The sequence below is a fragment of the Oncorhynchus kisutch genome, linkage group LG4 (genome assembly GCF_002021735.2).
Source record: "Oncorhynchus kisutch isolate 150728-3 linkage group LG4, Okis_V2, whole genome shotgun sequence".
Taxonomy (NCBI): domain Eukaryota; kingdom Metazoa; phylum Chordata; class Actinopteri; order Salmoniformes; family Salmonidae; genus Oncorhynchus; species Oncorhynchus kisutch.
Genome location: NC_034177.2, coordinates 41203352 through 41216446, shown reverse-complemented (window position 1 = coordinate 41216446; position 13095 = coordinate 41203352). Strand labels below are relative to the sequence as shown.

The 13095-nt window shown below is 43.0% G+C and overlaps 1 protein-coding gene across 1 annotated transcript in view; it reads right to left on the bottom strand.

Annotated features, from left to right (window-relative positions):
- Positions 1–13095, bottom strand: part of LOC109888892 (neural-cadherin-like) — a 112197-nt gene that overhangs the window by 65170 nt on the left and 33932 nt on the right. The window contains exons 5-6 of the mRNA XM_031821516.1: positions 11146–11257; positions 10488–10737 (exon numbers count right to left, since the gene is read on the bottom strand). Coding sequence (XP_031677376.1) covers positions 10488–10737; positions 11146–11257 — 362 coding nt within the window. The remainder of the gene's footprint in view (positions 1–10487; positions 10738–11145; positions 11258–13095) is intronic.

The window sequence follows — 13095 nt, the reverse complement described above, 5'->3', positions numbered from 1 at the left end:
TAAAGAGGTTTGTGTGTAGACACACACACACACACACACACACACTGTGTGTGACTGTATCAATCACATAGTCCAAGCAGCAGCAGACTGATTATGGTTATGAGCCTGGCTTTGCCTGCCACTTTGATTTAGCTACTCTGAGCCGGCCTGGTCAAAGACAAATGCTCATGTCTGCTGGGATGTTGAGCTCATTGAACAAATGGGCCTTCACATAGCCAGCCCACTCTGTGCCATTTGATCAAGTGCCTTTTAAAATGTCAACAGTGATTTGCTTGCTGTGTGGTGCTGGGCACTGGGATACTCAGCCAGGAACAAGAGAGTAATAGACTGGTCGAGTGGGATGATGGGGTAGAGAGGCTTGTTCAATTTGATGGGAGAGGATTGAAAGATGGAGAGAGAAGGGAAGAGAGAAAGACGGGGGGCGGTGTTGGTGGGCAAGACATGCAGGAGGAGGAGTGGGAAATGACACGGTCAATGATATGTGGAAGAAAGACTGGGATAGAGAGACAGAAAGAGAGAGAGCGAGAGAGAGAGAGAGAGAGAGAGGGAGAGAGAGAGGGAGAGAGAGAGGGAGAGAGATAAATGATAGACTCGTCAGCAGAATACGGCTGTGTACGTGTGGTTTACAGAAGAACGCTGATGGGTGATTCATCTCCGCCAGCTGTGACAGTCACCGTAGCAACATGAGTGGCCTGTAATCTGTCACCCGGCTCAAAAGGTTCTTCACACGCCTCCAGACGGGACCACTCAGGCATCTCTCCACTGAGTATCACTCATGCTATCCTCAATGTATCTCTTCCTCTCGCACACTGATCTAAGTAACTGAGACGAGGCCACACAGAACGTATCTTGTCTGTCTGCCTGTCTGTATGTCTGCATGCATATCCGTCTGTTCCCTGAGGTGACACCTGGAACTAACAGGGCCTCTTAGATGTGCTGGCATTCTATCGAAGGTCTCTGTCACATAACTGGCAGTAAAAGGCCTGAGTCACTCAGAGGAATGAACGCATATACAGGAATTTTCGATATACAGTGCATTCGGAAAGTATTCAGACCCCTTGACTTTTTCCACATTTTGTTACGTTACAGCCTTACTCTAAAATTGATTAAATCGTTTTTCTCCCTCATCAATCTACACACAGGGCAGCTCAGAACAGCTGAAGATGGATTTTAAAGAATTGAGTTGGTCTCTACTTGACACCAACAAACACCCCATAATATCTGGCCCTTTGCCCTCCCTAAATCATGGCATTGAACGTTTCAGCAGACCTTTAGCCCTCCATAACTGGCTATGTGACTATTGCAGCTCGGTGGATGTAACATTTATTGACAATGTTGATACCTTCTGGAAACAAAGCTTGTTTTATAAGGAGGATGGTATCCACCCAAATCATTTGGGTTCCTGGATCCTTTCACAGCATTATAAGGCTGCGTTGAGACAATTACTTATCAATGACTCAAACCCAGCTCAAGGAATCCCTACCATTGTGTCGCTGAGTCATAATAATACTTTTGCAAATGTACATTATCCCAGGGGTGTTGGAAGACACAATGTAAGTAACCTAATTTATGTCCCTCTAACTACCCTGAATGCCTCTACAGATCCTACAGCTATTGTATGCAGTAATCATGTGCCTATGAACCAGAGTTATACTGTTAGCACTGAGGTGGTGTGCCCTAGCAGGAAGAAACAAGGTTCATGAAATCAATAATTTGCTAGTAACAGATGACATTCATACTCTGACAATGTCTGAAACTCACTTAGATAATACCTTTGATGATACAGTGGTAGCAATACGTGGTTATAACATCTACTGAAAAGACAGAAATGCCAAAGGTGGAGATGTGGCTGTTTATATTCAGAAACATATTCCTGTAAAGCTTAGAGAGGATCTCATGTTAAATACTGTTGAAATAATATGGCTACAGGTTCATTATGCCTCACCTGCCCATTCTGGTGGAAAGGTGCTATAGACCACCAAGTGCTAACAGTCCGTATCTGGATAGCATGTGTGAAATGCTTGATAATGTATGATTTAAATATTACTGGCTTTCATCAGGCTGCCCACTCAAGAGAAAGCTTCAAACTGTATCTAGTGCCTGCAACCTGGTTCAGGTTATCAAAGTTCCAAAGGCTGGGCCTATAGTGTAAAAGAGGTCATACAAGATGTTTTGTAGCAGTTCCTATGTTGTTGATGTAAATAATATTTGTTGGTCCGTGGTGTGTAATGAGGAGCAACTAGACGCTGCACTTGACACATTCCTGAAATTGCTTATCCCAGTTAATAATAAATACACCCACTGCGGGCTCCCAAGTGGCGCAGCGATTTAAGGCACTGAATCACAGTGCTAGAGGCGTCACTACAAACCCTGGTTCAATCCCGGGCTGTATCACAACCAGCCATGATCAGGAGTACCATAGGGCGGCGCACAATTGGCCCAGCGTTGTCCTGGTTATGGTTTGGCTGGTGTAGGTTGTCATTGTAAATAAGATTTTTTCTTAACTGATATGTCTAGTCAAATAAATTAAGACAATGACTGTAAAAACTGTTAAATCCCTGTGGATTGATGAGGAATTGAAAAATGGTATGGTTGAGAGGGATGAGGCAAAATAAATGGCAAATAGGTCTATTGTCTCTAAAACTGATTGGCAAACCCACTGCAAATTGACAAATAATGTCACTTAACTGAATAAAAAGAAGAAACTACGCTATGAAACAAAGATAAAGGACAAAGAATGATAGTAAAAAGCTTTAGAGCACCTTAAATGAAATTCCGCTCCATCATTCATTGAATCAGATTTCAGCAAAGTCATCACAAAACCTAATGATATTGCCAACTACTTTAGTGATTTTTTCATTGGCAAGATTAGCAAACTTAGGCATGACATGCCAGCAACAAACACTGACACTACACATACAAGTATATCTGACCAAATTATGAAAGACAAGCACTGTAATTTTGAATTCCATAAAGTAAGTGAGGAACAGGTGAAAAAACTGTTGTTGTCTATCAACAATGACAAGCCACTGGGGTCTGATAACTTGGATGGAAAATTACTGAGGATAATAGCAGACAATATTGCAACTACTATTTGCCATATCTTCAATTTAAGCCTACGAGAAAGTGTATGCACTCAGCCCTGAAGGGAAGCAAAAGTCCTTCCCCTGCCTAGGATAGTAAAGCCCCCTTTACTGGCTCAAATAGCCGACCAATCAGCCTGTTACGAACAGACAACAGACTTTCAGCACGCTTATAGGGAAGGACATTCAACAAGCACAGCACTTACAGAAATTACTGATGATTGGCTGAGAGAAATTGATGATAAAAAGATTGTGGGGGCTGTTTTGTTAGACTTCAGTGTGGGTTTTGACATTATCGAACATAGTCTGTTGCTGGGAAGACGTAGGTGTTGTGGCTTTCCATCCTCTGCTATATTGTGGATAAAGAGTTACCTGTCTAACAGAACACAGAGAGTGTTCTTTAATGGAAGCCTTTACAACAAAATCCAGGTAGAATCAGGAATTCTCCAGGGCAGCTGTCTAGGCCCCTTACTTTTTTCAATCTTTACTAACGACATGCCACTGTCTTTGTATGCGGATGGCACAGTATGTATGCAGATGACTCAACATTATACACGCCAGCTACCACAGTGACTGAAATGACTGCTACACTTAACAAAGAGCTGCAGTTAGTTTCAGAATGGGTGGAAAGGAATAAATTCATCCTAAATATTTCAAAAACTAAAGTTTTTTTTGTATTTGGGACAAATCATTCACTAAACCCGAAACCTCAACAAAATGTAATGAATAATGTGGTAATTGAACATGTTGAGGAGAATAAACTGCTTGGAGTAACCGTGGATTTTAAACTCATACAACAGTTTAAACAACAGTAGCTAGGATGGGGAGAAGTCTGTCCATAAAAAAGCGCTACTCTGCATTCTTAACACAATATCATCAAGGCAGGTCCTACAGTGTCACGACTTCCACCGAAGCTGTTCCCTCTCCTTGTTTGGGCGGCGTTCGGCGGTCGACGCCACCAGCTTTCTAGCCGCCACCGATCCATGTTTCATTTTTCCTTTTGTTTTGTCTGTTTACACACCTGGTTCCCATCTCATAATTATGTTCTTTAATTAACCCTCTGGTTTCCCTTTCTGTCTTTCGTGTATTCCGGTGTGTTGGATTTTGAGTCCTGTTTTGTCCTTGTTTGGAACGGGATTTTGTTACATTTTTGGATTGAGTAAATCAGTGTTTGTTACTCTTACCTGTGTCCTGTGCCTGACTCCTTCGCTATCTTCTAGATAGACTCTGACATACAGGCCATAGTTTTGTCGCACTACTGTTCAATCAGGGCAGCACAGCTGACCCTTGGATGTACCCAGAGTGCTAACATTAATAATATGCATGTCAATCTCTCCTGGCTCAAAGTGGAGGAAAGATTGACTTCATCACTACTTATATTTGTGAGAGGTATTATTGACATGTTGAATGCACCTTGGCAGCAGCTAATGGGGATCCATAACAAATACAAATACATATACACAATACCCCATAATGAGAAAGAAATTACTAATAATAAAATGACAAAACTAAAATAGAACATTTAAGTATTCAGAACCTTTACTCAGTACTCTGTTGAAGCACCTTTGGCAGTGATTACAGCCTCGAGTCTTCTTGGGTGTGACACTACAAATTTGGCACAACTGTATTTGGGGAGTTTCTCCCATCCTTCTCTGCATATCCTCTCAAGCTCTGTCAGGTTGGATGGGGAGCGTCGCTGCACAGCTATTTTCAGGTCCAGAGATGTTCAATCGGGTTCTGGCTGGCTCTGGCTGGGCCACTCAAGAGCATTTGGAGACTTGTCCCGAGGCCATTGCTGCGTAGTCTTGGCTGTGTGCTTAGGGTCGTTGTCCTGTTGGAAGGTAAACCTTCGCCCCAGTCTGAGGTCCTAAGTGCTCTGGAACTGGTTTTCATCAAGGATTTCTCTGTACTTTGCTCAATTAATCTTTCTCTCGATCCTGACCAGTCTCCCAGTTCCTGCCTCTGAAAAACATCCCCACAGCATAATTCTGCTACCAACATGCTTCACCGTAGGGATGGTGCCAGGTTTCCTCCAGACGTGACGCTTGGCATTCAGGCCAAAGAGTTCAATCTTGGTTTCATCAGACCAGACCAGAGAATTTTGTTTCTCATGGTCTGAGAGTCCTTTAGGTGCCTTGGCAAACTCCAAGCGGGTTGTTATGTGCCTTTTACTGAGGAGTGGATTCCGTCTGGCCACTCTACCATAAAGGCCTGATCAGTGGAGTGCTGCAGAGATGCTTGTCCTTCTGGAAGATTCTCCCATCTCCACAGAGGAACTATGGAACTCTGTCAGAGTGACCCCGATTAATTAGTTTGGCCGGGTGGCCAGCACTAGGAGTCTTGGTGGTTCCAAACGTATTCCATTTAAGAATGATGGAGCCCATTGTGTTCTTAGGGACTTTCAATGCTGCAGACATTTTTTGGTACGTTTCCCTAGATCTTTGCTTCGACACAATCCTGTCTCAGAGCTCTATCGACAATTACTTCGACCTCATGGCTTGGTTTTTGCTCTGACATCAAATCAAATTGTATTTGTCACATGCACCGATTACAACAGGTAGACCCAACATTGTGTCATCAGCAAACTTAATGATGTCGTTGGAGTTGTGCTTAGCCACACAGTTTTGGGTGAACAGTGGGTAGAGGAGGGTACAAAGCACGCACCCCTGGGGGTCCCCCGTGTTGAGGATCAGCTTGGCAGATGTGTCGTTGCCTGCCCTTACCACCTGGGAGTGGCCTGTCAGGAAGTCCCGGATCCAGTTGCAGAGGGAAGTGTTTAGTCCCAGGGTTCTTAGCTTAGTTGTGAGCTTTGTGGGCACCATGGTGTTGAATGCTGAGCTGTAGCCATGGACAGCATTATCACATAGGTGTTCCTTTTGTCCAGGTGGGAAAGGGCAGTGTGGAGTGTGATTGACATAGCGTCATCTGTGGAGCTGTTGGGGCGGTATTCGAATTGGAGTGGGTCCAGGGTTGGTGATGTGAACACTGACCAGCCTTTCAAAGCAGTTCTTAGCTATCGACGCTAGTGCTACGGGGTGGGGACTATGGTGCTATCGATGCTAGTTCTAAGTCATTTAGGCAGGGACTATGGTGGTCTGCTTGAAACATGTAGGTATTACAGACTCGGTCAGGGAGAGGGTAAAAATGTCAGTGAAGACACTTGCCAGTTGGTCCGCGCATGCTCTGAGTACACATCCTGTTTAAAGGACTTGCTCACATCGGCTAATTAGAGCGTGATCACAGTTGTCCGGAACAGCTGGTGCTCTCATGCATGCTTCAGTGTTGCATGCATTGAAGCGAGCATAAAAAGTAATTTAGTCCGTCTGGTAGGCTTGCGTCACTGGGTTTCCCTTTGTAGTCTGTATTAGTTTGCAAGCCCTGCCACATTTGACGAGAGTCTTAGTCCTGTATTGACGGTTTGGCTGTTTGATGGTTCATCTGAGGTCATAGCGGGATTCCTTATAAGTGTCCGGATTAGTGTCCCGCTACTTGAAAGTGGCCGCTCTAGCCTTTAGCTCGGTGCGGATGTTGCATCTAATTCATTGTTTCGGGTTGGGATATGTACGTACGGTCAGTATGGGGACAACGTCGTCGATGCACTTATTGATGAAGCCTGTGACTGATGTGGTATACTACTCAATCCCATTGGATTAAATCCGGAACATATTCAAATCTGTGCCATCAAAACAGTCCTGTAGTGTAGCATCCGTGTCATCTGACCACTTCAGTATTGAGCGAGTAACTGGTGCTTCCTGCTTTAGTTTCTGCTTGTACGCAGGAATCAGGAGGACAGAAATATGGTCAGACTTACCAAATGGAGGGCAAGGGAGAGCTTTGTACGGGTCTCTGTGTGTGGAGTAAAGGTGGTCTAGCGTTTTTTCCCCTCTGGTTTCACATGTGACATGCTGGTAGAAATTAGGTAAAAACATTTAAGTTTGCCTGCATCAAAGTCCCTGGCCACTATGAGCGCCACTTCTGAATGACCATTTTCTTGTTTTCTTATGGCTTTATACAACTCGTTGAGTGCGGTCTTAGTGCCAACATCGGTATGTGGTGGTAAATAGACAGCTAAAAAAATGTATAGATGAAAACTCTCTTGGTAGATAGTGTGGTCTACAGTTTATCATGAGGTACTCTATCTCAGGTGAGCAATACCTCGAGGCTACATTAATATTAGACATCACGCACCAGCTGTTATTTACAAATAGACACACACCCCCACCCTCGTCTTACCGGACGGACGCAGCTGTTTTGTCCTGCCGATGCGCAGAAAACCTTGGTGAAACATAAGATATTACAGTTTTTAACGTCCTGTTGGTAGGATAGTCTCAAACGGAGCTCACCCAGCTTATTCTTTAGTGATTGCACATTGGCCAATAGAACGGATGTTAGAGGTGGGTTATCCACTGGCTGATAAATTGTTACCAGACTCATTAAAGAAAAATCTTCATCCAGTTCAAGGTGAGTAATCACAGCTCTGATATCCAGAAGCTCTTTACGGTCACAAGAGACGGTAGCATCACCATTATGTACCAAATAAGTTACAAACAATGCAAAAAAACACAAAATCGCACAATTGGTTAGGAGCCTGTAAAATGGCACCCCCTCCGGCGCCATTCTTCTTAATGACATGCACTGTCAACTGTGGGACTTTATAGAGACAGGTGTGTGCCTTTCCGAATTATGTCTAATCAATTGAATTTACCACAGGTGGATCAAGTTGTAGAAACATCTTAAGGATGAACAATGGAAACAGGTCTAAATACTTATGTAAATAATAAAATAAGGCTGTAACGTAACAAAATGTGGAAAAGGAGAAGGGGTCTGAATACTTTCCCGAATGCACTGTAATTATGTGCGGTATATTAGTGACACATCTAGTCAAGTGTATCAATTGATCTTTTACTACTGTCATTGCTACTACTACCAATAGCACTTCACCATGCAGCTGAAATGGGGGGGGGGGGGGGTGTGAGAGGGATTTTAGCCTCATCATAATCCTACTAAACTAGACTGCTGATGGAGGGGAGAGGGGTTGTAGCTCAATAGTATAGTACATACTGGACTAGAGGGTAGGGGATCCTGAGTGGCGCAGTGGTCTAACGCACTGTGCTAGAGGCGTCACTACAGACCTGGGTTCGATCCCGGGCTGTATCACAACTGGCTGTGATCAGGTGTCCCTTGGGCTGCGCACATTTGGCCCAGCGTCGTCCGGGTTAGGGAAGGGGTTTGCCTTCATTGTAAATTTAATTAACTTGCCTAGTTAAATACAATTTAAATATATATATATATATATATAATAAAAAGACTACTGATGTTTGTTGTAGCCCAGTTATAGCTAATTTCTTGTCAGCAATAGGGGAGTGGTTGCTTCCTACAAGAGCACAAAACGTGTGCATTTCTAGCCATTTCTAGCCAATGTTATGGGAATAATAAGGAATATTATTTTGTAAAGTGGTTTCTTGCATCAAACAACACAACTTTTTCAGTCACCTCCTTGTCTGAAGGACAAGTGGTTAAACAGGTTAATGTGAATCCCTACATGTTTTTTTCAAAAGTATAATGGAATGTAGGCCTACATTGAACAACACACATTGGCGTCTACTGTAGGCTGAATGATAGAACAGCTATCTCCATGTTAAAATATTATGGGATGCATTTTCTCAAATTATTTTTATGATAGGCCTACATTGCGATCAAATAGCCACAGTAGCCTACTTGGCCTCGGTTATAACTGTAACTTAAAGCAGGTACAGCCTCAGTGTTCACAGTAAACGCATGCCAGAAGTTGCACAGGAGGGGGTTGTAGTTCAATAGTATAGTAGATACTAGACTACTGATGGAGGGGGTTGTAGTTCAATAGTATAGTAGATACTAGACTACTGATGGAGGGGGTTGTAGTTCAATAGTATAGTAGATACTAGACTACTGATGGAAGGGGTTGTAGTTCAATAGTATAGTAGATACTAGACTACTGATGGAGGGGGTTGTAGTTCAATAGTATAGTAGATACTAGACTACTGATGGAAGGGGTTGTAGTTCAATAGTATAGTAGATACTAGACTACTGATGGAGGGGGTTGTAGTTCAATAGTATAGTAGATACTAGACTACTGATGGAAGGGGTTGTAGTTCAATAGTATAGTAGATACTAGACTTGTTTTACCTACTGATGGAGGGGGTTGTAGTTCAATAGTATAGTAGATACTAGACTACTGATGGAAGGGGTTGTAGTTCAATAGTATAGTAGATACTAGACTACTGATGGAGGGGGTTGTAGTTCAATAGTATAGTAGATACTAGACTACTGATGGAAGGGGTTGTAGTTCAATAGTATAGTAGATACTAGACTACTGATGGAGGGGGTTGTAGTTCAATAGTATAGTAGATACTAGACTACTGATGGAAGGGGTTGTAGTTCAATAGTATAGTAGATACTAGACTACTGATGGAGGGGGTTGTAGTTCAATAGTATAGTAGATACTAGACTACTGATGGAAGGGGTTGTAGTTCAATAGTATAGTAGATACTAGACTACTGATGGAGGGGGTTGTAGTTCAATAGTATAGTAGATACTAGACTACTGATGGAGGGGGTTGTAGTTCAATAGTATAGTAGATAATAGACTACTGATGGAAGGGGTTGTAGTTCAATAGTATAGTAGATACTAGACTACTGATGGAGGGGGTTGTAGTTCAATAGTATAGTAGATACTAGACTACTGATGGAGGGGGTTGTAGTTCAATAGTATAGTAGATACTAGACTACTGATGGAAGGGGTTGTAGTTCAATAGTATAGTAGATACTAGACTACTGATGGAGGGGGTTGTAGTTCAATAGTATAGTAGATACTAGACTACTGATGGAGGGGGTTGTAGGTCAATAGTATACCGGTAGTATGTATTAGGTTACTGATGGAGGGGGTTGTACTTCAATTGTATACCGGTAGTATGTACTAGGCTACTGATGGAGGGGGGTTGTACGCTACTGACGGAGGGGGATGTAGTTCAATAGTATAGTAGATACTATGCTACTGACGGAGGGGGATGTAGTTCAATAGTATAGTAGATACCATGCTATTGACGGAAAGGGATGTAGTTCAATAGTATAGTAGATACTATGCTACTGACGAGGGGGATGTAGTTCAATAGTGTAGTAGATACCATGCTACTGACGGAGGGGGATGTAGTTCAATAGTGTAGTAGATACTATGCTACTGACGGAGGGGGATGTAGTTCAATAGTGTAGTAGATACTATGCTACTGACGGAGGGGGATGTAGTTCAATAGTGTAGTAGATACCATGCTACTGACGGAGGGGGATGTAGTTCAATAGTGTAGTAGATACTAGAATGCTGATGTTGTGTGAGGGTGGGGTTATAGCCTACATCAGTAGATCCACTCACACAGTCTGGGAGAATTCGGGGGCCTGGTCGTTGACATTGGCCATGCGGAGGCGGATGGTGGCGGTACCAGAGTGAGGCTCCTCCCCATTATCAACTGCCATCACCACAAACTCATACAGGTGGTTGGGCCTCTCGTAGTCCAGACGGCCCACAGGGAAGATGGTGCCGTGGGCTGAAATGCTGAAGTCTGGGCTTAGAGTGTAGTAAGTGAGTTCTGCATTCAACCCTGAGTCACAGTCACTGGCTAACACTGTGGGAGAGATACAGGATATGAACACATAGGTCATATTCATTAGGCACCAAAAATAAAATAAAACTAGCTGAAGCTAGATTCCGTTTTCCGTTGCAAAGCATTTTGCTATGGTGTGCCCTAATGAATACGACCCTGGTCTCTAACAATAAGTCTAATGAATCTGTTTGCATGTGTCAGGATGGGGAGCTTTTTCTGTTGGTATTACAGACAAGTGACAAGTCCTAGAGCTACATATCAGCACCTATTCATTACTGTAACAACAGTTCCAGGAACTCAACAGCAACGCAATTAATTGTGACTCATCGTGACCCTATATAATCAATCTAAATGAGAGTTAAGAGGTAACAGAATGCCCCCCCACACACACACACACACTAGGAAGACAAAGCTGCATTCTCATCTCACCCTGCAGGAGAGAGGTTGCTGTGGTTACTGTCTCAGGGACCCCATCAACACTGTAAATGGACTGGAGAAATTCTGGGACACAGTCGTTCTCGTCCGTTATCACCACCTGGACCTGCTCAGGGGAGAGGGGAGAGAGAAGAGGGGGATGAGAAGGGAAAGAAAACAGTGAAAGTTGGAAAGGAGAGAGACAAGGGTGGAAAGGAGAGAGAGAGAAGAAGGAGAGGAGATGGGGGGGGAAGAGAGAAGTGGGGAAGAGGGGACATAACCCAAATCATTCTACATCTAGGAGACAGAAGTGGGACTGCTGAAAATGTGTTTTTGCCCGCGCTGCAGATGGCTATATCGGTCCACTAATACAGGACTAGTAAAGGCCCAGTGCACTACTTTTGTGAAAATAGATAGCTATATTTTTGTAAAATCTTATTTTTTTCATTTTTGTATTTTTGTTAATTTTATTTCATTTTTTCATTTTTTTCAGGGTGTGCTGCAGCACCTTCAGCACCCTTACTTCCTGTGCCCATACTTGGAAGTTAACTCAACAGGAATGCTATTGGTCAACAAATATTTTGAATCCAAGCAGGTCAGATGCTTATAAAAGTGTCTTAGCTTCATTGTTTTTTTCTTTATCTTTTTTTGTTGATACACTCTCTCTCTCTTTCTTTCTCTCTCTACCTCAGGGACTCTTGGGGCATGGACTTTCAGGCTATGATTTCTCTCTCTACCTCAGGGACTCTTGGGGCATGGACTTTCAGGCTATGATTTCTCTCTCTACCTCAGGGACTCTTGGGGCATGGACTTTCAGGCTATGATTTCTCTCTCTCTCTCCTCTCTGATCATGCCTAGAATAATAATAATGCCTTGCAATGCTTGTTAATTATTTTGTACCTTGAGCATTATGCCTTGTATGTGAATCCATTCATTAAGTATTTCAATATACTTGTATTTAGAATTCTATTCTCATACATTTCTTGAGAGTCAGTTACTGTAACTCAACTATAGTATCTTGCATATTGTTAAATAAACTTTATGGAGTCAGATTCTCAATTTAACAGACTTTGTTAACATATTAATTGCATAGTCTTATTATGGGTCGCATGTGAGGTATACAGTATATTACAGTTTGAACACATATCAAATATTATCCTGAGACTGGTATTTCATCAGGATCATTATAAGATGATAATAAATCCTTCTAAGGTTTTTTTTCAAACTCACGACGTCTTACAATGCATTATAACTGCATGGCTTTAAGTAAAGGGTTGCTGAAATGTCATACTGGTAGGAGAAAAACTTGCACTAAATTGCACTGTAGTTTCTAAAAGTTGCCACCTCAACATTTCCTTTATCTTCCAGCTCATGAGTTCTGCTTTTAAAATAGAAATGTTCCCGGCCTGTCTTTTTGGCTGAGCAAGGCCCTTAGCCCTGCATCTGAAACGCACTCTCCCTCCCTCTCTCTCTCTTCCTCTCTCTCTCTCCCTCTCTCTCTCCCTCTCTCTCTTCCCCCCCCCCCCCCCCTCTCTCTCTCTCTCTCTCTCTCTCTCTCTCTCTCTCTCTCTCTCTCTCTCTCTCTCTCTCTCTCTCTTCCTCTCTCTTCCTCTCTCTTCCTCTCTCTCCCTCTCTCTCTCCCTCTCTCTCCCCCCCCCCCCTCTCTCTCTCTCTCTCTCCCTGTGTCACCGTCAGAGTGTAAAGTGTGAAGTGACAGCTAAGTAATAGCACTGAAATAGCAGGAATATGTTTCCCTCAAGCCAACACTACACCCAGCAGACTCAGTCAGTCCTAAAGGTCTGTTTTCTAACTGAAACGTGGAGTGTGAAATAAATGTGTGGCATGATAATTGGATGACAAAATCATTAACTAAATAATTTAGAGGGTTGAAATAAATTCTGGCAAGCAGACTGACTTCCAGACAGAATTCTATAGGGAGATGGCTGTCTGATTTAGTCAACCTCA